At 51.8% G+C, this 26,931-nt stretch overlaps 1 protein-coding gene across 6 annotated transcripts in view; it reads right to left on the reverse strand.

The window, feature by feature from the left end:
• Window positions 1–6,522: 6,522 nt before the first annotated feature.
• Window positions 6,523–26,931, reverse strand: part of AUTS2 (activator of transcription and developmental regulator AUTS2) — a 1,113,825-nt gene continuing 1,093,416 nt past the window's right edge. For all 6 annotated transcript variants that reach the window (XM_053894094.1, XM_053894096.1, XM_053894093.1 and 3 more), the window contains 8 exons: window positions 24,721–24,792; window positions 23,481–23,510; window positions 21,702–21,773; window positions 17,419–17,560; window positions 14,396–14,473; window positions 13,431–13,514; window positions 12,069–12,291; window positions 6,523–9,730 (listed from right to left, as the gene is read on the reverse strand). In XM_053894094.1, coding sequence (XP_053750069.1) covers window positions 8,482–9,730; window positions 12,069–12,291; window positions 13,431–13,514; window positions 14,396–14,473; window positions 17,419–17,560; window positions 21,702–21,773; window positions 23,481–23,510; window positions 24,721–24,792 — 1,950 coding nt within the window. In that variant the 3' untranslated portion in view covers window positions 6,523–8,481. The remainder of the gene's footprint in view (window positions 9,731–12,068; window positions 12,292–13,430; window positions 13,515–14,395; window positions 14,474–17,418; window positions 17,561–21,701; window positions 21,774–23,480; window positions 23,511–24,720; window positions 24,793–26,931) is intronic.

Consider the following 26,931-nt stretch of genomic DNA (forward strand, 5'->3'; position numbering starts at 1 on the left):
GTGCTCTGCTGCTCACAGGACAGAGTGCAAAGTCCCAGCACACGAGACCCTTGGTCTCAGGCCCCCAAGGAAGGCCTCTCTGGATTTGGCTTTCGGTCTCCTTCACGTGATTTTTCCTGGTTTTTATCTTGGCATTTCTTTCCTCCCTTGACCATTAGCAAGTAAAATTCTACCCCACCACAGAAACATAACCTGTCGGGACTGAAAGAGAAATTGGGGGACGTCCCATCTCCTGCCTCCTTCCCATTTTCGAGACGCGGAAACCGAGGCCTGTGGGGAGGCAGCGGTGGACCCAGGTCAAATCCGACGTCCTTCCCCATTCGCCCCTCTGCCCTCAGGCACAGTCCAGGAGGGATGGGGAGGCCCCATCGCTGGGCCCTTAGCAGGACGCCAGGAAGTAGACAGCAACACCTCTCCCACCCAGTGGCAATTCTCATGGGTAGAGGCCATATTTTACAGGCCTCCCAGAGGTGAGGGGGGTTTGGGGAAACCCAGGAGTGGAGGCTGCGGCGAAACCTTGCTGAAATGGGGGCTTCATTTCCTTAACTCAACAAGGTCCTTGAAAATGCCTTCCCGACGGGGCGCCTGGGTGGTTCAGTCGGTGAAGCGTCCGACTTTCGATTTCGGCTCAGGTCGTGATCTCATGGGCGTGAGATCAAGCCCCGTGTCGGGCTCTGCGTTGAGCATGGAGTCTGCTTGGGATTCTCTCTCTCTCTCTCTCTCTCTCTCTCAAAATAAATAAACATTAAAAAAAAAGAAAAAGAAATGAGTTCTCGGGAGGCGGCCTCTGTCAGCGGTTTCCACACCGCGTTGTGCACCCTCTCCTGCCACAGTTAACACGTCCGCTGGTTGCCTTCTCCCGGATATCAGCCCACCAGGGAGGGAGGGGCCTGTCCTTTGGGCGCCTTCCAGAGCCCCAGCCCCCCAGCACGGGTCTGGCCAACAGAACTTGCCAAGTATCCATTTATCCCACACCCCCTGATGTAGCGGGAACCATCGGTGTGGGAACTGTGGCAGGTGGCATCTTTAGCTGTGTGATGACAGACCCACCAGGGTGAAGACCCACGGGAATGGAGGGAAATTCCAAGTAACAGAGGCATGCTGGTTTATTACTGCCGAAGACTGGCAGTCTTTATTACTTCATTGCCTGGAACTTGGGTTGTCCTTTAATACACAGATGTGAGAAAAATGTACTTTCCTTTAAAAAAATTTTTTTTAACATTTATTTTTGAGAGCGTGAGCGAGCACGAGCGGGGGAGGGGCAGAGAGCGAGAGGGAGACACAGAATCCGAAGCAGGCTCCAGGCTCCGAGCTGTCGGCACAGAGCCCGACGCGGGGCTCGAACTCACCGACCGCGAGATCGTGACCTGAGCCGAAGTCCCATGCCCGATGGACTGAGCCAGCCAGGCGCCCCGAGAAAACTGTATTTTCAAGAACTTTTGTATTAACCATTTGCACGTATCCACAGCGACATTGACATCAGCCTCACGTGGAAGGCCACTGTGTAGGGGGCTGTGGCAGGTCTGGGAGCCCAGGCCTGCAGGCAGCTCAGGCCATGTGGTCCCTTGGGAACAAGGGCTCCGTGGGGGCTCGACTTCCGGTTTGCATATATAAGATTTCTGTATTCTAAAATCATTCTGGGCCAAATCCAACAGGCTGATGGGCTGCTTTGGACCACACAAGACACTCAGTTTTAAAAAATCGACCTTAGATGTACAGACCTGGGTTCATCATAATCCTTGGTTCATGGCATAGTCTCATCACTGAGCAATGCTCAGTCCTCTTGTTTTCCATTCATTCATTCGTGCACTCACTCATTCATCCGTTCATTCATTCCAGGCAGGCAGTCTGCAGCCTCTGGAATGTATATGGTGCTAATTACAAGTGAGTGTTAAGGAATAAATGATGTCCCTGCAAATGTTGCTTACGTGGTTCATTCACTCAGCACGCCTTTCTTCGGTGATAAGGGCCCCGGTTATGGTGCAGGATCTAGAGGGAGACTGCTCGGGTTTGACCTAGGTTATACACTTGAACGCGGGCAAATGATCTCCTCTCTCTGGGCCTCGCTTTTCTCACTTGTCCGGTCGGGGGTATGACGTATTAAGGGCCTTTGAAAACCTTCAGGGAGATAATCCACGTGAACGGCACTTAGAACAGTGCGTGCAAAAAGCACTCAGCACCGACTACGGTCATTACCGCCAAGGGGAGGCAAAACTCTGCGCATTTCATGCCATTAGTGACAGATGAATCAGCAGCACACCAGTGAGGAATCAGGGAGTGGACCATGCCTTTCCAGCTCGAACAAGCTTGCAACCTCTCTGCGGTCCAGCAGGATCATGGGTCAGGCTAGGAAGTCCAAGAAGACACAGCGTCTCTCCCAGGATCATTTTCTGTTACTCGAGGATTCTTCCTGCAGCTTTTGACCAGAACTTTCCCTTCTCGCATGGTCGAATCCAGTGGTTCTCAAACTTGATTATGCATCAGAACCACCGGGGAGGGCTTGCTGCAAAACGTTATCGCTGGGCCTCAGAGTTCCAGATTCAGGAGGCTGGAAGCAGGGGGCTGAGAATTTGTATTTTTTTTTTTTTAATGTTTACTTATTTTTGAGACAGGAGAGACAGAGCGTGAGTGGGGGAGGGGCAGAGAGAGAGGGAGACACAGAATCGGAAGCGGGCTCCGGGCTCCGAGCTGTCAGCCCAGAGCCTCACACAGGGCTCGAACTCACCACCGGTGAGATCGTGACCTGAGCCGAATTTGGTCACTTAACCCACTGAGCCACCCAGGTGCGCCAAGAATTTGTATTTCTAACAAATTCCCAGTTAGTGCTGCTGTTGGCCCCGGAACCACACTTTGAGAAACGCCAGTCTAAGCAGTTAACTATGATGGGGGGGCCGCAGCGTAGCCAGGGGAGGCTTCCTGGAGGTGAAGGTCTTTGAAGCGGACCTCCTGGAGCAGATGGAGAAGAGACAGCAGCGGGAACGAAGACACAGGAGCAGGAGTGGCCAGTGTGATCTGGGGAAGGCACGTGGAGGTGAAGCTGGCAGGTCCCTGGGCACTAGCGGGACAGGACCTCGAAGGCCAAGTGGGAAGTCTGGGGTGGCTTGGGCCCCCGGGATCTATGGGAATGGAGCCAGCAGCAGCATGAAGGGCGGGTTAGAGAGGGGGAGCAGCTGTGGGACAAGAGATCACAGCGTTCCTCCCTCAGCCCAGTGTCTCAGCCTCCGCTAAAATCTGGGGGAGGGGCGCCTGGGTGGCTCAGTCGGTTGCACATCCGACTGGATTTCGGCTCAGGTCACGATCCAGGGTCGTGGGATTGAGCCCCACGTTGGGCTCTAAGCTGACAGCACGGAGCCTGCTTGGGATTCTCTCTCTCCCTCTTTCTGCCCCTCTCCTGCTCGTGCTCTCTCAAAATAAATAAACTTGAAACAAAAAAAAAACCCCAAAAACTGGAGGAGTCCTTCCACGATCCTATTTTTCCAACTAGGGACTGAGACCCGGGATTTTCAAAGGGGCAGGAGGAGGGAGTGGGCTGCAGCCACGTTTAAAAAACATGAGTTAGAAGCGAATGGAATGAAAAAGGGGCGGGGGGACCTGATCGCACCTCACAAGGGAAGTAAACCAAACCCGCTTCAGGTTGATGGTTTGTGGGTGTATCGTATTGTGACGTACGTTGGTGGAAAAGGTGTGCGGGCCAGGGCTGTGTGGCCATGGGGTTCACCAGACCAGGCAGGAGTGGCCTCCCCCCGCCTGGTCATCGAGCACAGGACCTTGTCTGGACACACACCATTTAGGCCCTGCCCGTTGGGGGGGGAGGGGAGGTGCGGGGCGCAAAATCCTGCCGTAGAGAAGGTGAGGCCTAAGGAACTCCAGAACAGGAAGGGGAGGGTGGGAGCGAGCTAGAGCCGGGAGGCCTCCAGGAGGAGGGGTCAGTGTAAGATGAGGCACTGGCTGGGGGGAGGGGGCTTCCTGGAGACGGCGGAGTCTGACCTCCTTGGTGGCTCAGATGCTGACACCAGGGCCTTTGGGGGAGAGCGGAGAGGTTCGGCAGATCACCAAAGAAGTTGCCAAGATGCACTGGGAGAGGTACAGGGTGTGAGGAGGTGTAAAAAAAAGAAAAAAAAAAAGTTTTAAAGCGGAACCCAAGGCCCAGCACAGATAACAAAATCCAAACAGAGCTTGAAGAGCCTTAAATATCAGCCGACACGTTCAAGTTAGAGTGGAGGGAACTGAGGCCCGTTTGTGCACCCTGTACTCGCCCAGCACAGGAACACAGGCTTTGGAGGCTTCTGGGTTCAGTGTTCTGAGTCAGTCGATGCTTTGGGTAGGAGGGTAGGTCGAGACCCCAGCGACGCTGCCCTAGCTCCCCTCCCCCAGCCCGTGAGGAACACCAACCCACCCCCGTCAGTCCCACCAACTATGGCAGCCGATCTTCACGATCTTTCCGATCTTTCCACAACACTGTAACTGCACCGACTTTGTAAAAAAATGGCTAAAGCGGCTTTCTCTTCTGTGTGGGCCGTTCCCGCTCCGGTCTGTGGTTTCCGCTGGCCCTGCCCCCGTCCGCTGGGCTCACCGCCTGCACGTCTTTTCGTTATGTTCGGATGGGCTCATTCTACACATTAAGAAACCGTTCCAGAGAGGTTCCGGGATCCGAGGTCGCTGAGAACGGAAGGCCCAGGGGCGGCCGCAGGACCCGACTGCTGGTCCAAGCTCCTTATCAGAAGCTTCCGGCAGTTGGGACGTGAGATGTCACAATCTTGCTTTGTACTTGGGATCGGGGCCGAAGGCAGGCTGGCACTTCACAGTGTGGGGCCGTCTCCGATGCTACGATTTCCCAAATGACAAACGGCCCTATCTGAAAGCTTTCCAACGTCTAATCAATGGCTCAGAAATTTGTAGGAAGGAATGGCCGGGACGTTTAAAAAATAATGTGAAAAAGCCCACGTCACCTTCGTTGGCCTCTGCCTTCAGCCGATTCGATGCCGCGGATCCGCATTCCCGAGGTGTCGAGCACCCCGCAGCCACGGGGCTGATTGGCACCGTGAGATGCCGTCCTGCACGTCTTTTTATGCTGCAGACGTATATAACATCAGCAGTCACATCTGATTTCCTCTCATCCACCTTGATTGAGGCAGAAGGAGGGATAAACAGCAAACGCCGTTGCGAATATCCATCCCAAATGGTAATTATTGCATCATTATATTTGCTGCTTTACTTGTCTGTTACCATTAGGAGGTAACAAGATCATTGTCAGTCAAAGGCTGTGGAGATAATTAGAGCATCTATAGGTTAGCAGGAAATCAAATTGGTGCTAGTACCCATCAATGCCGGGGAGCTGAACGTAATTAGAGGGGGAAGATGCAAAGGTTGAGATGAGTAAGGCCCCAGGGATTAAATACCATGACTGATTTGAGAGTCTGACTCCTCTGCGTTCTGACACGGCAGATGGGACGTGCAGAGAGGAGCACGGAGAAGGGGACGCGGGAAGGTCTGCCAGGCACAGCGAATCAAGCCGCCGCCGAGACGCAGGGTCTGGAAGGTCCCGAGAATTGGCCCATTCGGAAAAACAGCGTTTGTCGTGTTTTCCAATCCTCCAGTTTTCCTTTGGGTTATTTTCTCTGGTCTGGGAGTCGGGATATGAACGCAGGAGCAGAGCCAACAGGAGCGGGTCTTTATTCGGGAAACCCCTTGCTCTGCCCGAGCCCAGCTCTCCCGCCAGGACGGTCTTCGGGTGCCCACCCCGCTTCCCAAACACCCTCCCTGGTCACTTCTGCGCGGATTCCCCAGACAGCGGCCGCCCACGTCCCGCTGACCCGGGGCCGCTTTTGTCTTGTCCCCAGAAAGATAACACCAATCCAAACAATCTCATCCAAACAGCAATTTCATCAGGTCGACAGTTTTTTACATCTTGGAAAAACACAACAGATTTCAGAGGACGAGGGGGAAGTCTGCAAACCGCTGAGGGACAGGCCATGTAATTCAACGAGACACAGAGAGCGGAGACAGGGAAAAAAAAAAAAATACCGGGAAGGTCTTAAGTAACATACAACTGACCGAATCCACGGATTGAAACGCAAAGGAACAAGCAAGCAATGACTGTTGTCAGAGGCCCGAAATCAGATCTGTCACCGATGCAGAGAAAGCGAATGCGGAGGGGCTCTGAGGCGGGCCCCAGACGCGAGGTGGCACAGCGGCCACCTCGGCCCGTGCGTACATCCCCCGCAAGATCCGAAAGTAACTTCCCGCGACTTAACGGCTCATCGTTTCGACCGTGCCAAAAAATGAAAGCAAAAAAAAGAACGTAAGATCCACAACTGACGGTGTGGGGCACAAACGTTTACAGAAACTAACCGGCCGGGTCACTAACTGCGTTAGGGAGGGCGACCGGCCGCCGTAGGTCAGCCTCGCGTCCTCACTCGGGCTGGGTTCAAGGTGTTTCTTTTCCAAGAGCCCGGTCTTGCACGTATGGCTTCTTCCCTAAGGTAACGATGGCCATTCTCACACAAACAAGCAGCTGGAAGCTTGGTTCACATTTTTTAATAACATGGCACAGTTTACATTACACAAGAAGGCTCCGCCGATGAGAACATGCTGAAAACTCAGTCGGTTTTCACGCGTCTTTTCACAGAGGGTCTAGAAAGGACTTTATTACATACAGGGTAAACAGCAAAAAGGTCTGTATAGAACAATCTCTTTACAATACCGAGAGCTACCACTATAGTTCCAGTGTATATATTCCTTGGGGTTTTTTTTTTTTTTTCTTTTTAGTTGTTGTCTTTAAAAAAAAAAAAAAACACTACACAACATCTGGAGTTCACAAAATCTGAAGCTCACAACTAAACCTTCAGTTTACTACTAAAATAGATCTCTCTGCTTATTAGAAACAATGGTCTGTAGTTAACTTTTTTTTTCTTTTTTGCAAAAACAGGATAACAACATCAGATAGCACTTTAATATACTAGAAGGACCCAATGGAACTAATTTTATTTCATACATATATTTTACAGTCCAGTAGACAAGATATATTGTATTTCTCTGCTAGTAAAGTCATATTCTCTCCAAATATGTAGACAAGAGGCTTAATGTATTATAAAAGTATGAAGACACATTAAGGTTGGTGCAAAATTAAAAACACACGCACACACAGAACTTTGTCTCTGCCACTGCTCACCCTCTGTAACTCTCCATGGCTCCCCAAGGTCGACCTGCCGGCTCTTTCCCAGACTTTATTACCAACTGGAACACAGCGAGTCACATTAGGAAACGTGCACCTTAAACCCATCAGTTATTGAAAACAGTGAAAACATATCCATCATCTGAGAAAACGTGAAGCTTTCTTTCAGGATGTGTTTGGATGTAATCGAATCTCATTACAAACCGAGGAGGCGCGTACAGACAGGAAACAGGACACACTAAAACACGCATGGTTCCCACATGAGGTGTGTGTGAAGTCACGTGACTGATGGTGGCGACCTGTCTGTGTCCCCTGATTTTGGCGTCTGACAGCTCCCATCCTCCCTGGCACTGGGTGTTCAGGCCCTCGGCTCTCTTTCCCGGGGGCTGTGCTCCACCCCCCCCCACCCCCCACCCCCCACCCCCCCCCCACGGCCCGCGAGCAGTTTAACTTCGCGAGCCAAGTTTCAGCCCGGGTCCGATTTGCAAAATAGGATGTTTCTCCGTTTGGAAAAAAAAACAAGCAAGGAAAACAGAGTCCTATCACGTAAGCGCTTGTTCAGGGAAAATATGACCTTAAGTATGTTGTAAATGGATCTGAAAAGGCTCCTTTGAGTTAGGAGGGCTTTTGTGAAAAGCCCTAACATTCATTGCATAGTTGAAGGGTTTAGCTGTCTATAACAATATATGGGAACGCAGCCGTAGCCGACTGCACTCGCTGATATTAAGTTTGCAAATAGCACATTTTAAGAAGTATTAATGTATTATGTTACTTACTCTTGATCTATTTACATTTGTACAAAGTAAAGCTTTTATCTTACCCTTTGCATATATGAACCATTAGCTCACGAAGCAATGTGTTTTTGTGTTTCGTTTTTTGTTTTTGTGTGTGTGTGTTTTTACATAGCTATGTACACGGCCTTCCTTTCTCATCTGAAGGAGCTTCGCACGATGGGCTGTGTGGACCGCTGTTTGTCTCTCCCCCAGTCACCACCGCGTCGCTGTGTGTCTGTCATCTTCACTGTTTTGGTTCAAATCAAAAAGTCTTATGCGAGAAACCAAAAGAGTTAGAGACATGAGAACATAGGACTTGGCTGAAAGATCTGAAAAATTTCAACATATGATATACAAAAAAAAAACCATTTCAAAATCTGCACTGGAGCCTATACATTTTTTACAAGGGGAGGAGGCGGGGCGTGCGGCCCCGCCCCCCCCCAGTCTGGTGGGCCCGCGCTGGCTCCCCGTCTCCGGTCTGGCGCCCTGTTGGTGTGCAAGGGCTTCTCTTTCCTCCCTCGCGTCCTGCCCTCCTTACCGAGCTTCGATATCCTTCAGGGTGTGGGAAGGAGGCCTCTCCCTCATCTCTGCAGACAGAGGGGTAGTCCTTCTGGGGGAGACCGGGCGGCCCCCCAGCGTGGAAATGAGCGGGGGGGGCGCGCTCAGCGCCGCCGTCGGGGGGGTCTTGTTGAGCAGTCCGTTCTGGTGCCCCGCGGTGGGGCTGATCCTGGGGTAGTGCATGCTGGGGAGCCCCGGGGTGAGGAGGCTGGGGTGCGGCAGGTGTCCGTCCAGGGAGGCGGGGTGCACGGGGTGGAGCCGTGTGTGTTCGTAGTCTTCTCTGAGCATGTGCAAGCGCTCCCGCTCTTCCAGGTGAGTCCCGCGCTCGTGCTCCCGCCGAGGGTCCACAGACAGAGGGTGGTGGTGGTGGTGGTGGTGGTGGTTGTAATCGTGAGGCTCCCTGTCCCTGAAGGAGCGATCGGCTTCGTAGAGCCGCGGCGTCGAGAGACGGTGCAGAGGGTCGTTCCTTAGCAGGAAGTCCCTGCCCAGCGGGTCTCTCCGGTGAATGTCAAGTTCTCGGTAGGGATCCCTCAGAGGGTCCCGTATGGGGTCCCAGTGGAAAGAAGGGTACGGGAACCGCTCTCCGCCCGGGATGGGGCTGATGCCCATGAACGGGGTCATCATGCGAGTCCTGTCCAGGCTGCTGATGCTGTTCATGGGGTGAATGCCCGTCACCCCCACCGTCATGGGCATCGAGGCCAGGGGCCCCGGGTGCACGCTGGACGAGGAGTTTGGAGGAGGTGGCTCCGAAGACCGGTGGGTCTGCGGGGCCTCCGGAGGCAGGTCGTGGTCTTCCTTGCGCTCCTCCTTCACCTTGACCTCCGAGCTCTTCTTGGGGTTCTCGTAGGCCGGCTCGCTCTTGCGCTGCTCGGCCTCGCGGCTCGAGGTGCTGTTGGGCCTGGCGCTCTCCACCACGGGGGTCCGCACGTAGGGTGACGGCACCCGGGCCAGCTGCTTGGCCTCTTCGCCCGTGGCTCGCCCCTCGTGGCCGTGGCCGTCCTTCTCCGGCAGGTGGCCCTCCTTGGCCTTGTGCTCGTCGGCGGTCAGGTCCTTGCGGGATTCCGAGTGGTCTCTCTCCCTCTCTTTGGATTTGTCTTTCTCGCGAGCCTCAGTGTTCAAATGACCCCTGATCTGTTCAGCGGAGCTACGGTTATGTCCCAGGGTGCTCACTGGGAGGATAGGTGCTGGTGAAGGGTGGCTGGAGTGTCTTTTCTCAACGCTTTCCCTGCGGAAGAAAAGAGGGACACAGAGAAGCAGATGAAATGGGCTTGCCGGCCTGGGGAGGGGCTGCCAATGAAATGGTGGTGGGAGAGAGGCTCGGGTCTGGCTCCCGTGGTCACTGAGGCAGCCGGATGTGCCCTTCGCGTGGCAAAACCAGCCACCCTGACCTTACTCACCTAGACTTTCACGGAAGCTTTCTGGGGACAAGGCAGTGGCGCTGGGGCGGGTGGGGGTGGGGGGCAGGTGGGAGAGTCTGAGGGGGAAACAATTCTCTCTGCATGTGAGATTCACGTGCCTCCGTCAAGGCCACAGACGAAGCGCTTTCGGAGGGTGGAAATGGACCAACGTGGCCAACAGTGATGTGGCAACACAGCCTGCCTGTCTGGATTCCTAGGGTCACTGAGTGGTAAGAAGAAAGTTCTAAGAGCCCAAATGCAAAGACGATCTTTGCGATAACAGAGCCAGAGGGAGGAAGGGTGCAAGGGGCTTCGATCTCCCGGCATCAGGACGAGGGACCTGCGTCACAGTCAAGGGCATAGATGCAGAGTGATCTCCGGGGCACAGCATGTGAGGGGGCTTTGAAGGGAGACCATGATGTCAGGGCTTGGGGGTCCCAAATAGCACTTATACCTTAGGAAGGGCAAGAAAGCCCGAGTCTGAGAAGATGGGAGGGAAGCTGGGAGGCAGAGTGGGGTCCCCAGGCCTCGGGGGACAAATGGAGAACAATCTTAAGAGCTCCTGTGAATGGAAGTGTGGAACAAGAACTTGGGGGACCCGTTTGGGATGAGGGACTTAAGAGCACAGGGCAGAAAATTCAGAGCAACAGAAGGACAACAGAGGCCGACTTGGGAGACATAAGATGGGCCCGGGCGTGTCGTGGGGACAGCCCTGAGACGGGACGTGGCCAAGGAGAGGAGCAAGATGCCTCGCCGGCCCGGTAGCAGCAAGGCTTCCAGGCGAGGGTAGTCTGCAGCGAGAGAATTAAGGAGGGTTTCCCCTGCGGATCTGGTGTCTATAGCCAGCACGCAAGGCTAAGAAGAGGAAGAGAAGCGTCTAAAAGGTGAAGGACAAAGAAGAGTGTGCTTTACTAAGTTTCCTGACTTTAGTCCAAAAGGCCGTTTGACTCCACCAAGAAAAATGTGGAAAGGTTTGCTGTCGCATGGTCTTCTGTGCCCTGACAGGCTACCCAAAGCTCCGGGTGCCGGGTGTGCCCGCCTCTCTTTGGCAGTTGACAGCTGAAAGCTGAACGCCATAAACGGTCCTTCCGCTGGGTAAGAGATTTTTAACATACTGTCTTGAAGGACAAATGGATTCTTTTCTTTTATAAGAAAGAAATCAGTTAGAAGGATGACCTCCGAGGAACGCATACTAATCGGACACATTCAGAGTCCATAAAGTTGAATTCTTTTCAATCACTAGTGAGCACGCGCGCACGTGCACACACACACACACACACACACACACCCCACACACAGTAAAGAAAACTGGAAGATTTGGCTATTTGAGGCTTAAGTACCAAAAGCAGAGCGTTACTAGGCATTTTCTGTCAAGCATATCTTGATTTGCTTTCCCCTGATTTTTCAGGTCATTCAAAATGAAAGTCTCCTACAGAAAGAAATCAGAAAGGGATGACATTCTTCAGAGAAAATGCTCTGAGACGTCTTCCTCTTTAAGGCCGTTTCTTTTTCGGGCATGGGTTACCAAGCACAGAGATAAAAAAAAAAAAAAAAAAAAAATGGTTAGTCAGGTTAATTATCCACTGGCAAAACAAAACCCACACCAGAAATGCTTGCCGGCACTCCTCTACGTGTAGGTTTGCAAAATTTTATTAGTCATCTGTGAGCCCAGGGTTTGAGTTTGAACGAAATTTGAGAAAAATGTGACGAGACAATGCAAACGTGACTTTCTAAAAGCAAACAAAAAGAAAGAGAGAGAGGTGGGGGGGAGGGAGGGAGACAGAGAAAAAAACCTATGGATGATTGAATGGACTGCACGAACTTGAAAGCAGATATGGTATTGATTCATGCCGTGTGTGTTTGGTCCAAAGCTCCAACTCACTGTCTTTGAGAGCGAGATTTATATTTGGGACTTCGGAGGCTCTAAGTGTGCATCTGTGTCTGAGTCGGGACGCTCTCGCTGTGCTGCGGTTTCATCCTACGGTCGCGGTGCACTACGGGGCCGAGGGGGTGCGCTCGGGGACTTGGGGGCCGGCCTCGGGCGGAGCGAGGAGCTGAGGCCACGGGGCCAGCTGGAGCACGAGGCTGGGACGGGGAGGGTGGACGGCTGCCCTTGGCACGCAGCGGGCTTCCCCATCGGGGCTCGAGAACGGTTTCTTTCCGTACCTTTCTTTGTCATCTTTACTAACAGATGAGTCTCGTTTATCTACGTCTCTATCTCTGTCATGAGCTGCAGCGGACGCGCTACGCTCCAGCTCGCCTGGCTTCAGCCAGGGCGGAGGGGTCGGGAACGACGGAGGCGTTCGGTGCAGCCGGTTCCAGGGCTCGTGAGGGCTGCTAAAGTTCTGCACACTGGGGCCATCCTTGTGGCCGAACATTGAGTTGGGTGCTGAAATGGTGAAGTGGAGAACAAAAAGGTTTAAGAGAAATTATATAATCTGCCGTAATGAAGGTACTTACCAAAAAACTTTTAACAGCACTCAGAGTTAAAATGAATACATATTATGGGGAGCTGGAAAAGGAAAGGAGATTAACAGATTCATTAGAGGAGCGCTCGTCCTACGCTGGAGGGGTAGCTCGCAGCTTTTGTTCTTAAACCAAAGGCGAGGGGGGCGGGAGGGGGAGCTTTAAAAAGGAAAGGGGCCAGATGGGTGTCAAGAGCGCCCCATCAAACACGTCTGGTGCATGCAGAAACCCCGAGCGTGGTGCACTCTCGCGGGGGTGACTTGGGAGGAACAACGCTCGGCACGGAGGCACGGTCAAGCCGAGCCGCTACCCACAGCCCCTCGAATGGGACCGCCGCTGCTCCCGCAGCGGTAGCAGGCGGAAACAGGTGACGTCACAGCCCGGGCAGGGCCTTGACCTAAGCAGACGCGGAAGGTCTCCGCGCCGGACAGAGTCGGGAGGGCGAGCTTAGAGTTGCACTTGGGGCCTCCGGGGCCAGGAGAACATGATCTGTGGATGGCACGAAAGAAAACGTGTGGCGTGTTCAGTGGCTAGAGAATTCAGCGACTCAAAAACGAGCAGGTGCCACAACTCTTCCCCTTCTAGATACTTTTTTAGAAAACGACATGGCCCTCCCAGATGAGGGACTATGACGCGTTGCCAGCTAGCTAGCCTCAGCCTGGTACTGTTTTCCCGCTATTTCCCGTCAAGTTCTCTCAGTGCCATAATGCCAGAGGCCAGGTGAGTGCAAAATTCCCCCCTGCAATGGGACTGTAGCTAAAGTCATGGATAGTAGGGATGGAATATGGAGGAGACTGAGCTTAAGCAATGTTTTGGGAGTTCAGTCAGTGACGTCACTGATGCCCAGGAGGACATAGTCACGATGGGTCACCCTTGAGACGTTGCTTTCGACGTAAATGCACCCTCGCCCCTAACTCCGCTGCTGAGCCCTGCCTTTGCGGTGACGTAAGCCAATGTGTTTCCCAAGAGGATCGTTTCCTTTTCGCTAGAAAGGTCTTGAGCCATAGACAGATCAGAGGAGACAGAGTCCAGGGCGGATTTTAAAAAGTTAGAGGTACTCACTAACTGAAGGATTTCCAAGTCCCCCGAAGGCATTGCCACCAACCGCTGCGAGGCCAGTGAACGTAGACGGACGGTTAAAAGGCTCTGCAAACACATGGGGAGGAAGGAAAAGGTTGGACTGGACTGAGTGAGGAGCCCGAAGAGCTTCCAGGCAGGTGGGAAAGAGATGTGGGAGCCCCGCCCTCTCTCTACTCAGACCCGACGTGTCCCTCCCGCTGCTACCAGGCTGTGCAAAAGGTTTTCGGTGCGCTCGGATTTGGGCACTGGATTAGCAAAATATTTATTTACGAGAGCTGTCTTTCCAGAACTGTGCCTTTTGCCCCATTCCTCTTGCCGGGGTGGCGACTATCACTCAAGCCCAGCAGTGTCTTAAGACGCCCTCCTGCCCTGTAAGTTCTAACAGAACAAGTAAATGACATCTTAAAATGAGTCTCTCAGCGACGAAGCGCCGAAGGCGTGTGTATTATACACGCTGTCGCTGCACTGCGTATACACACGCGGTGTGCCTGCACCTGCTTGTCACATCCGCAGAAAATATCAAATAAATCAAGGCGGCAAAGAAAGCGTACGCCTTTGCGAGGGAGACCTACTCACGGTGACAGGAGAAGGGATTATAACATAGCAGGTAATGTCTCCTCACCACATCATCTTGCCCCGCTGGGCGGGAAGCGGCCATCGTAAACGTGGATTCCCGGAGGTGGCCGGGCACGTGCCCACTGTGCCATCGGTCCCTTCGGGCGGGACGGCTACGGAGCACTCAGCTACTACTTTAAGGAGGTGGCGGCAGGGGTGCCGAGACACCCCGAGGATGGACAGCAGGTGCTGAAACTTGTTCCCAAGGGCCCTCATCGCCCCACGTAGTCAGGGAGGTGTCTAGGACCATGGCCGACTTGCCCGGAAGCACAGCAGAAAACAAAGGTTTTCTGAGACACGCGCGTCATTTCCCATCACCGCGGGCAACTCACCCAGGTGAGCGGCAGGGTTAAGGAAGTTGCTGTGATGAGGCGGTGGCCCGAAAGGGGTCCCGGTTGGGTGTGCAGCACCTAGAAAGTCAGACATGGCGGGGTCAGGCTTCGCGGAACGCCGGTTCCTACCATGCGGCCGGCTCCTCACTGCGTCAGGGCCCCGGGAGAACACTCGGGAGGAAACGCGTTAACGGAAGGGCGCCCCGGCCACACACCGGGAGACGACAGGGTCTTGTTAGGGAGCAGAAAACCCAGCCGTGCCCTTTCTCCGGGCGGGGCTGGCCACCCCCAAATCGGGGCGTTACTTTTTCAAGATGCGGACACGCAGCCCGAGAAGCGTGGGGACACAGGCGCAAGGGTAGGGGCGAGGGGGGTGACCCTGTAACCAAAGGAGTTTGAAGAAACGCCCAGTTAAAAGTGCTAAGCGAGGTTCTTCACTGAAGGACTTCTCAGAGCCTTTAGCGTGTTCCTGGGCTCGTTTTCTGAAAGGGGAGCTTTTGGTCACGGGATACTTTCTTCCCGGAGCATGTTGGGGGGGCAGGTCTTTCACTCTGAGGAACACTGAGCCTGAAACCACGTTTTACGATCCTTGGGAGCGGCTGTCGCGCAGCGGTGGGTCCAGGCCATGGTGCCTTGCCCCACGGAACCCCTCTCCCGAGGCACGTGTTAGCTGTCAGGAAGGGCGTTACAAGGCCTGGCCCTACGGAACCCGGGATCGTGCGTCGCACCAGGTGACAGGACGTGAGCGCCTTCAGGCAGCTGTCCGGCTTCGGTGCCAGGAAAAGCTCCTTTGGTCCGTGTTTGTGGACACCAGTAATCTGCCCGCCAGGGACCTTAGTGCTAGTTCAGCCGTCTCCTTTCCTTCGGTTTCCCCCTCAGAATGTATTTCTTCAAGATGCCACAGCCTCCTTTTCCTGGAGGAAGCGGGGGAAGGCAAGAGGGAGAGGACAGACACAGGGTGTGCGCACAGGAGGCAGGGGAGGCCCACATTCCTAAAGGCTGAGGGCATCCCGGCTCTCGGGGCGGCAGGCCCGGCTTCAGAGAAGAGACCGGCCGGGCTCACCGGAGGGAGCGTCCTAAGCTTATTTCAGGCATCAGTGCCCAACAGCAAGCTGAAAGTGGCTGCATTTAACACGTGCGTGTGTGAATTAGACACCGCGGCTCAAAGTTTCACCAAATTATCATTCGGGGGCAAAATCCAGTGATGCTCGTACTGAGAAAGATGGCCTCCCGGAACGGATGTATACACAGGGCCTCCATGAAGAGACTTTTCGCTTCTCCACAATCTCTTGCATTTTGTCTAAGTTCCTACAAACGACTATAAATTCCCTCAGGAAGACAGATCAAATGGAGGAGTGCTGTCCCTCCCGAAACCCTATGAACTCAGTTGATGCTCTGGGTCGCCGCTCCCTGGACTGCAAGGTCTTCGTGGGGCCTCGGGTGTGGAGGAAGCCATGGAACCCGGGAGGACGTCTGTCACAGTCACGGACTCGGAGAATTGGAAGGCACCTGAGGAGTCATCCGTTCAGTCCTGGATGGTGACTTATTCTCCACCCAGGCAATGCAAAAATGATACTCCATTTCTACCAAGCGAACACGGTCCAGAATATTCATTAGGTGTTAACAGTGTTGCCAGCTAAATAAAAATGTGGCCGCACACTGCCTGTGTAGTACAAGCTAATTAATGCTTCGATGAAGATTGGGAGCTTTGCTCAGCCCAGGGCCCCCAGGGGTGCCTTGCAGTTCCAGAATTATTGAAGCAAAAGAAGCCAATTCATCCACTTGGCTCAAACGGAAGCCAGGGAGAAATCTCTCTATTTCTCTCCAAAAATTGCTCTTAGTGTAGCTCTGTCTCAGAGCCTAGGTGCCATGGTAACAAAGCTTTCAAATATGTCCCTAGACAGAACTCACAGAGCAAAACCTGAGACCTTAGCAAATTCCATCTACCCTCAAGGGTGACTCACTTGCTTTGGCAACAAGGCCCATTATAATGATGATTTCTTGCAGTGGGGGAGTCTCTCTCTTTCTGAATGGAAGAGCCTTAGGTCAACCCAAAATGAGTCTTGGATAAAAGCCTGGGAAGGCAGCAGGCAGGATGGATGTGAAACTTGTTCCCTCAGGACCAGGAACGGGGAGCCCCGTGAATATTTATGTCCAGAAGAATAAATTCTACTTAGCACGGTGGGTATGAAGTTATGAAGCTCGTCACCAGATTGAGCGCAGCGTCACCATTTACAAGTATTAGTGAGCGGAGCTCTGTGCGGCAAAATGGCTTTCCAAGGCCTGGATGGTAAGGCTCCTCTGAGGAGGAGGGCTGTTCTCGTTTCCTGATGCGCCTTACGGCTGTGTGTCCGCTGCCTTTTGTCTGTATGTCCTTGGAGCGGAAACGGGTCGTTCTCTGACGCAGTGACCCCCAGTTCCCACTGCCCCCGCTTTGGCACACCTAGGAGGCATTCGAAGGTTAATGAACAGATCCCTCAGGTGTTTCTACCCTGTCCTGCAAGTTTTCTACGATCAAATAATGAGCCGAAGCAACATGAGGCCCCGGAGAGAAAGATGATCTTTTTTTCTCTCTGTAATGAAAGAGGGCGTATCAGTGAAGAAGGGTCCGTCTCCCTAGACGTACTGGGATGTTGCCTTGCAAGCTGGCAGAAAGTGTAGTTTTTTTCTTTTTTTTTAATGTTTATTTATTTTTGAGACAGAGGCAGACAGAGCATGAACGGGGGAGGGTCAGAGAGAGAGGGAGACACAGAATTGGAAGCAGGTTCCAGGCTCCGAGCCGTCAGCCCAGAGCCCGACGCGGGGCTCGAACTCATGGACCGTGAGATCGTGACCTGAGCCGAAGTTGGACGCTTAACCGACTGAGCCACCCAGGCGTCCCAGAAACTGTAGTTTTTAAAGGGAAGGTTTGAGCGGTAGCCCAGAGCACAAACATAATTTATATAGCTACCTGCGAACAACATTCCTCTTTGAAGAGAAGAGTTCTCTTCAACAACAACTCTTTCCTCCAGCTCGGAACTCACCAGCGGCAGAGAACAAAGTTGAAGGCCGGGCCAGGTCATGGGGGTGGTGGATGGCTCCAAAGAGGCTGGGGCCTGGGGGGCGGCTCAGGAACTCGGGTTTCAATCCGAAGTCCAGCTTATGTGGGTCTGACTGCATCTGTTTCTAGGGGAAAAAGGGGAAAAAGAAAAGATGAAACCCCAAGAGGAACAGCAGGGAAGAACGACCTCAGCGAAGAGGCAGAGATGGAAAAAGGAGACTCTGTGAATGGTGCTCTTGGGCTGCGTGCTACAGTCAGGTTCAAGTTTACAAAAGCTGGGAGAACAACAGCGCACAAAGCACCTCGCCCTCGAATGCCAGAAAAGCAGGTCAACCTACGAGGGGCTAGTGGGGCCTGCGTCCGGACGGGGCCAGTGTTCCGTCTGTGAGGTCATAAGGCCTGAGGAATAAAACCGTTGATTCAAACTCGCCACCACTCCAAAACAGTTTATTATTCGCTGTAAAGGCCCATTTTAGCAAGTTTTTAAATGATAGTATTTCAAAGCTCATTTTATTAGGAATTCTGCATGAATAATCTGCTGTGCAAATTAATCGTTAATGACTCTATGCTGTACTCTAATAGATCACAGTACATTAGTAACGGGAAGTTATGATGAAATATTTGCATGCTACAAGCTAATTTTCAGATGCTCATTGTTACATATTAAAACAAAAACAAAAATAAACAGCAGCAAAGCAGGGGTATTCATTTAACGAACAGGGGTCTTTTTCTTGCCCCTGCCCCACAACTCCCTGAGGAAGAGATCAGCCAGTGAACCATCGAGAACTTCTCGTTTTTTTGTTTTTTTGGTTTTGTTTTTGAGAGACAGCAGAGAGAGAGGGAGAGAGAATCCCATACAGGCTCCACGCTGTCAGCGCAGAGCCCGAGGTCCTTGACATAAGCTTGAACTTATGAACTGTGAGATCATGACCTGAGCCGAAACCAAGAGTCGGATGCTTAAGCGACTGAGCCACGCAGGCACCGCCAGAACTTCTCTTGCGAAGCACTTGCCATCAGCTGCCATCGCTCTGTTTCCACCCAGTTATATGTAACTCATACCCTCAAGCTACTCTCCGTTCACCTTCCTGGAAGGCTGTAGAAACTGGCTCACCGTTTCCTCCCTTCTGCACTGTGGCGTCATTCTTCAGGCCAGTAGCGGTCTCAAATATGGGGTTTTCTTTTTTAAAGAAGATTTTTTTAATGTTTGTTTATTTTTGAGACAGACAGAGTGCGAGCAGGGGAGGGGCAGAGAGGGAGGGAGAGAGGCAGAGAATCTGAAGCGGGCTCCAGGCTCCGAGCGTCAGCACAGAGCTGGACACGGGGCTCAAGATCATACACTGCGAGATCATGACCCGAGCCGAAGTCGGACGGTTAACTGACGGGGCCACCCGGGCGCCCCTCAAAAATGGGGGTTTCAGAGTTGCCCCACCTTCTTAATCCTCAGCAACCTTCTCTCTGAATCTCACGCCTCCCCTGATGAGCATCAACCCTGCCCCCCCCCGGCAGGGGGGCTGGAGGCTCCATGCTTCCCTCCCCGTGCCCCTCCCCCTGCCCGGCCCTCCCCGCCCGCCAGGCTCCCATCCTTCACGGCCCTTCACCGGATTCTGACCCACTCCTCCAACCTCTGCCACCCGACTGACGCTCACCGTCCATTTGGGCCTGCACCACCTCAAACTCCCTCGTGTCTGCCCTGAGCACAGCCCCGTCCCACTGTGTACTGAAGTCAACAGGAGGCCTCTGGGCTAGCTGGCGTGAGAATCCGGGACGACCGAAGTACGCCCTTCCCTCACCCGCTCATCCGCTGTGCCCACTCGAGATGAAACGTCCCTGATCGCTTCCAGCCGGAAGCGGACAGCACGTTCCATCGCTTCTCATGCGTACGTGGGTATGGTCGCCGGAGAGTGCCGGGCAACTAGACAGCAGGCCGGGTGAGGGCCCTCTGAGCCTGGCACCCGAAGTAATCTGCAGGTGGTATTCGGGGAGCACTAACAGAATGAGGAAACGCCCATTACAGGCAAGGGGACAATGGCATTTCTGCACAAATCCACAGGGCAGTAATAGCCAGACCCCAAACCTGAGCTTCTAATTCACTACAAATCCTTGAAAATCTTCTGAGTGCCTCTTTTAATTTGGTTGCCAGATTATTTGGTGCTGCTAATACTGCACGGAACACAACACAGCACATTAACCACAACTTAGGTCCACGAAGCCATCCAAGCGGATGGCACCTGGGGATTACAAAGAGCTCGCTGGGAAGGGGAGATGAGCAGCCGTCTTCGTGTGCAAGATGGCTTCCTAATTGAATCGAGATAATGAAGGTTTTAGTCGCCGGGGACACCTTCACGGGGAGGAAGTTGCTAAAGTAGCACATACAACACCCTTCATCGCTTGTGACCGAAGGAGCTACGAGGAGGGTTGAGTCTCACCTACCGATCCGCTAATCGCCATCCTCCAGAACAGAAAGGGAACTGGCCTGAGTGTCAAAATTTAGTCAGCGGTCGTGATCTCACGGTTCATGAGTTAAAGCCCCGCGTCGGGCTCTGTGCTGACAGCTCAGAGCCTGGAGCCTGCTTCGGATTCTGCGTCTCCCTGTGTCTCTGCCCCTCCCCTGCTTGGGGTCCCTCTCAAAATAAATGAAACAAAACAAAACAAAATATTTCTGTGACAACCAGCTCTCCCTCCTTTATTTATCAGCTTTTTTTTTTTTAAGTTATTTATTTATTCAGAGACAGAGCCAGCGAGCAGGGGGCGGGGCAGAAAAAGAGGGAGGGAGGGAGGGAGGGAGGGAGGGAGAGGAGAGAGAGAGAGAGAGAGAGAGAGAGAGAGAGAGAGAGAGAGAGAGAGAGAGAATCCTAAGCAGGTTCTGCACTGATGCGGGGCTCGAACTCAAGAATAGCAAGGTCATGACCTGAGCTGACATCAAGCATTGGTTGTCTAACTAAGCCACCCAGGTGCTCCTATAGGCTTCTTATTCTCATGGAGGCCGTTAGCACTAAATGCTTGTTCGTGAAAAAATGGATTAACTGAAGCTTACTGGAATTGCTTGATTGGTCGTCTTCTCCCAGTTTTCTAGGCACACTTACACAGACATTAAATCTGAACTTGTCAGTTATTTCTGTTACAACTATGTCAACCAGTGATGCCTTATCTGGTCTGCAGAAGGCTCTTGACCCTATCACGAACCGCGAGATCATGACCTGAGCCGAAGTTGGACGCTTAGCTGACTGAGCCACCCAGGCGCCCCTCAAATATGCGGGTTTCAGAGTTGCCCCACCTTCTTAATTGTCAGCAATCTAATGGCTAGAACGCAAATGGCTGGAAAAGTGGAACGTAGTATTCATCTGTGTGACAAAAACACAGCCAAAAGAAGCAAAATAATCTGCAGGGTAACGGGCCAGAGGTGGTTCTGACAGGTACTGACTGTTTTCTAACCTGTGTCACTGGTCATCAAGATGACTAATTAATGAGAGTGTTAAAAGGTCACTGCGAACCAAACACGACGCCTGAAAGAGAAATTCTTTTTTTATTTTTTTAGGTTTCTTTTTTTTTTAACGTTTGTTTATTTTTGAGAGGGAGAGAGAGAGAGCATAAGCAGGGGAGGGGCAGAGAGAGAGAGAGAGAGAGAGAGAGAGACACGGAATCAGAAGCAGGCTCCAGGCTCTGAGCTGTTAGCACAGAGCATGATGCGGGGTTCGAACCCACGAACCACGAGGTCATGACCTGAGCTGAAGTCAGACACTCAACCAACTGAGCCACCCAGGCGCCTCAAGAAATTCTTAACGCCACATGTTGCTGATGGAAGCTTAGTAGCATCACATAGGGTCTAAAGGGCTCTATCAGCTTCTCAAAGTCATAAAATGAAACCAATGTCCCAATTCTTACAGAAATGCAAACTTCCACGTGTGGCTGTTCCCAGGCACTCTGTTATTTTCTGTATAAACACGTGGTTGCTATAATTAGATTACCACCGCCCCACCCCCCCTTTTTGCAGGATTTAATCTAATCTGGATCAATATGATGACAAAATCCTCTAAAAGGAAAAAAAAAAAACCATCAGGGAGTTCTTGGTTTATTTTATCATTTTACTGGCAGTTTCCCTAATTAATAGTAAGATTTCCTAATAGCATCTTCCTGCCAGTGGATCTTTAGAAGCTGTTTAAATGCCTCCTCCCTCCATCCGGAGATCCCCCCCACCCCCCCGCCCCCGCCCCATGCTCCTGTCCCCCTGCCCCCCTTCCCCCGCCAGACCAGGAAGGCAAGACTGACCTTGACTTTCTGTTGGTGGTGGTAGATTTGCCAGGCGATGTGAACATGCATAGCACACCACTTCCCTGGTTTCTGGAACAACAAAGAGCAATGTGGTCACAAGGAAGACCTTCCAGAGCACAGCATCTCCCAATTCCTTCAGAGCTTTTCAGCAGATTTTGGCTGCCGACGCTCTTTTTCACGGCCCGGTTGTGCTCAGTCCCCCCTCCAAGTGCCCTCTCTTAGCGGCTGCCCAGGGCCCGGGCCTCAGGGAACCCCGGTCAGCTCTGCCCCTCCTCCCTTGGGGCCCGAGCTGGAAGCCACTGCTCAGAAAGCCACACTTGACGGGGACCTCCCTGGTTACCGAGCACAAGATGGCAAAAGCCCGAGCCCCACTCTGTGTCTCTTCTTTCTTTTCTGGTGCCAGCTGGCAGAGCGGGAGAGGGGGAAGCTGTACCTAACAAATGCGGCCATGCTACCATGCAAATCGGCTGTTCAGAAGAGCTAATTAGGGAGCGTCTGTGAATCGGTTCAAAACAAGAGAGGGTACAGAAGAACCCGCGTAGCCTCCCCCAACGCGGTTTTGTGTTAACCCCCAGAGCGGAACAAAGAAATTCACATTTTCATTGAAGCCCTGTTCCCACAAACGCTTTGCTAAGAGTCAACTACCCATTGGTGTTCTTGGGTGCCGCTCGTTCCCAAGTGAAAAGAGAAGAAACAAAGAGAGCTGGTTCCTTCCTGTGCTCTAGGCCTCTGCTGCCGTCGCGTCTGGGAGTGTATCAAGCCATGTCTCTCAGATCAGTTCATGTCTTGCTTTCCAAGCAGAGGAGTAACTGAGTGAGCTGTCTTACCACCCTGGAGGGCAGGGACCACCTCCTGCCAATCCGTTTGTAGTCTTGTTGCGTAACCTACTCATAAGCTCCCGACACACGCTCAGTAACTACAGGCCAGATGAGAGGAAACGCTGCCCCATTCCTACATCGGCAAAGGACAGACGCTTCTGGTTTCTATATTAAGGAGCTGTTTCTGAAAGATATCCTTAAATCCAAGTCTGGGGTCAGTTCTCTTGTCATGAAATCATGGGTCATCTGAAATCACCTACGTGATGACACAGTTCTCCTTTGTTTCGCTTTGGAGAAATTGAATTATCTGATGAGAGGCGCCAGAAATGGGTTAAGTGTAGCTGGAAATCTATCCATCCATCTTCCATCCGACCATCCCCCTCCCCAGTAAGTCAGCGTTTATTCAGAGGTCATCTCTTGGCCACTCTCCAGACCACTCAAGACGTTAACAAAACTAATGCTTAGTATGTCCCTCTTCTGCACCAGAGAAATAGGTTGAATGGCTCTGAGGGTCAACATCACGTACCACAGAACGAGGCAGCCACCAGCCCAGATAAATACATGGATCGATCTATCGATCTATCGATCTATCTATCTATCTATCTCTTCTAGGTGCAGGAGAGACAGCAGAGCTCAGTGAAATCCTAATTTCTGCCTTTAGCTGAAGACTTCCCACATACGTTCCCACTAGTCAAGCTTTCAGCAGCCCTCCCAACAAGATACGGTGCCTCAGTTGAATGTTCTGTTTGCTTTCCCTCAATGGCCTGGCTTCCTCCAACACTCAAAGCAACACAATGTGGGCCATTTCCAATTACACCACCTGAAAAGCCCAGCCACTCTCCTCCCAACATTTTATTCCAACGTTTCTATGGCTTGTTTCCTTGTAATGGATTTGTATTTTTAACCCGCAGGGAGTCAAACAGAGGTTGCAAAACAGTTCTAGAAGAAGCTCTCTTACCCTTAACATAGGTCTGAAAGGATCTGTCAACTGTGAAGAGAAAATGACAACTCGGTTACATGCCTGTCACTCAAACAATTGCTCTAATTAACAAATTTGTAGTGCTTCATTAGGAGGGGAAATTAAAATGTTAGAATTTTACTTTTAAATGAAGCCCTTTTAGAGAATAATTAACCCATTTTCACACGATCAAAAGTGCCAGGCGTCCCTTCCCCCACTTCACAAGCCTGGGCACGTCCACGCTGACAAGCCCCCCGACCAAGTTTAATCAATAGCAATTTGCCCTCCGGCAACATGATTTGCTCACATTACACATCTGAACAGCCCTTCTAAGCACACCGCCTGGGTTCTAAGGGAGGACGGCCTCCGGACCGTAGACCTGGAAGCCTGGGTACCCAGGGGTTTCTGGGAGAGCTGTCCTCTTCCAGACGTAAGGTGGAACCAACGCACTCCGTGTGATGACCGCACACTACTTAGAGGTATTACACACTTTTGGAAGGTTCACTAAACATCGTAAAAATACTTACGTAGCTAGTTCATTTTTAACTTCTACCTAACTCTGGTCATCAGTTTCTGACTGCCCCTTAGCCAGGGAAAAAGACGATATTGTAAAAAGTCACCGTCTGTCCACATTTACTATAAAGCCAAACGTAAGTAACAACCCACGAGACAAGACTGCATCTTTTGTAGAACTTCCAATTGTTTTTGAGAGGCGGTGGAGGTGTGCGTTATGAACGAGTGACATAACCTAAGCGTGAGGGACATTTGACTCAGGTCAGAGGAGGATTCTGCATTACAAGTAGGGGCCAGGAGCGCTGTTGGGGTTGGGGGGGGGGGTGCGGGGAGAGGGTCCTGTGACGTCTAGGAAGAAAAGTGCTTCACGCTTTTCCATTCAAAACATTTTACAGTTACTTCTTCGGTGAGAAAATGTAAGGGGACGTAGACAGAGAAGACTGGTCAAACAGAAACTACACAAGCCCACTTCCTGGGCTTGGACCACAAGCCATTTGTCTTCTCCCCTGCTGGCGGGTCCCCCCCTTGTGTCATCAGCCACAAGGGAGCAGCGGAGATTTTGTGCTCTAAGAGTGACTGGCATTTTCTTGCGCAAACTAGAAGGAACAACTCCCGCGGCAGCTCGCTCAGATGGGCTGAGGAAGGCGCACGACCTGGGCCGGCTGGCCCGCAGAAACAAACAGGCCCTGGCGTTACCTGTGACCGAGCCCGACTTTCTTCTACGTACCCTCGGGTCCTTCTGGAGCAGAGTGTGCGGGACGGTCCCAGGTCGAGCAGCAACATCGATAGGGTTGGAGGTCTACAAATTAATCAGACCACAGCTTAGGAGGCATAGAACACATGACCTGAAGAGCAAGATCTCTCTTTTCCTTCTAAAATATGCAAGTCAAACGTCGATTTCGTTTGTTTGTTTCATTCTGGAAGACGACGAGAGTTCACAGAGGCATCTCCCCCAGTTGATCGCACATGTTCTTCAAGAGGACCCGCTCCCTAGTTTCTCCAGGGACCCTGACCCGACGTTGTCCTGTCTAGGGAAGGTTGTCCTGTCTAGGGAAGGCTGTCCTGTCTAGGGAAGGCATCCAAAAGCGGAGACGTGGACCACATCACTTCTCACCGCAGTAAGAAGCACAGGACCAAAGAGAAGAAACATGTGAAAGGACTGCCCCCAAATCCATCTTCTTCTGAGACACGGACGGCCCTGTCACTGTGTCTTTTGCGTTATCACCAAGCACTCTAAGAACTGCTTGCGTGAACGTCGCGGCCATTTGCTGTACCAGGTGCCCCTCATCGGAATAAGTGCAAGTGTCTCACAGACATTAAGCGAACTCTAAATTTTAACTACGGTAATTCGGCTTCATCTTTCCGAAACCACCACCATTCTTGAATGTCATTCGTAACAATAACCTTATCCACCGGCGTGTGTCCTTTGAATTTACAGCAATGACAAAAAAGCCTACTTCTGGCACACGCAGTCAGTCCCTACTATCTGGGGGGGATGAAGGAGTCAGGACATGTTTCACCAGGTATCTTACTGCAGAAACCACAACTTCTAGGACTCCCGTCACACCAGAAGTTAACGCGGGTGGGAAAAGAGCTCAAGCTTAGGCACAAAGCTTGCCTATAAGGAGAAGGGAGGGGAGGGGGAAGCATGAAAGAAAGAAAAGCAGTCAGCTGCTGTACAACTAACAATTAAGCTGGAGTTGTTAACAGCCTGATTTGCATACATATGAAGAACTCCGCTAATGAACTGCAATCTACATATTCAATCAGTAAGATGGCCTGGAAAGGCCTATTTCAACACCAAGAGAGACACTTTCTTGCCCAGATGTAGTTTTCTGTGTGATTGGATAATTGTGAGTGAGGGAAATAGTCTAATTTATTAAATGACCTAGCAGTCTGTTTGGAGAGGCACTGGAGAGTTGGTGCAGCCCAGAGGGGACAGACCAGGGCCCAGGGTGTGAGGGTGCAGGGAATGGCAGACAGGGGAAGGGGTTGAAAAATCATTGTCATTTCATCCCAAGACAGGAGGGTTGCACAGAGCCATCACGCAAGTCCCAGGTATGGATAACCTGGCCTATAAGCCACCATTCCAAGCAGATAAATGTCACTTCTGAGGTGTACCTCGTCCTACCCCCAATGCTTTTAAATGTCTTTTCCTGTTTCTAGTTTTATGACGACGTGCCTCTAGAAAGGCAAAACGCGCTCATGCTGGAAGACCCTGGCCCCAATCTGGTGTGTTCTCTTAGAAATGAGATCGGGAAACATAAACAAATAAAAAGGAAAACCAAAAACCACACACAGCAAACTTTCCTACTTAAAGAGTCTGAGGACGGTTACTAACATACCTGCATTTCGCTTTTGTATGAAAATAAAGAAGGGGCTGTGATAAAGTCGCATAAGGGCAGAGTGTTCTGAGAATGACTCCTCCCTATTGACCTTCAGAGAGAAGCCTAGCCCCAGATGAGTAGGATAACACTGAGTAGGTAGAAACGAGTTTAGTTATTTAAAGGGCAAAAGGTTAATTTCCCATGAGGCTGTTGGTCTTGACCTTGGTAAGCATGACCACGGCTGAGGGAGGACTGAAGCAGAGTAGAGCCAGAATTTGCAGACAGACAGGGCTCAGGAGCAAAATGGGGAAGAGGGAGCAGAAGCGTCTTCCCCTCACACAACTGGAAGGATGCAATTTTAGTTTGGAATTGTTCCCTTCCTGTCTCTTACAATCAGTCAAGGCTCAGCTTTGCCTCTTTGCTCATAACATGTAACTCGAGGACAACTTGGTGCACACATATCTGACATTTCATACATTTCCTGACCAGAAGCTTATGTCCACAATACTGGCAATAAAAAAATATATACGTATTCTGTATATTTTCAAGATTGTAGGAAATCGCGGCTCAGCTGAGATTACATGGATAATACAGATTGAAAATGCAATTCG

The sequence above is a fragment of the Panthera pardus genome, unplaced genomic scaffold (assembly GCF_024362965.1).
Source record: "Panthera pardus isolate Hobbes unplaced genomic scaffold, ASM2436296v1 HiC_scaffold_4, whole genome shotgun sequence".
NCBI lineage: Eukaryota > Metazoa > Chordata > Mammalia > Carnivora > Felidae > Panthera > Panthera pardus.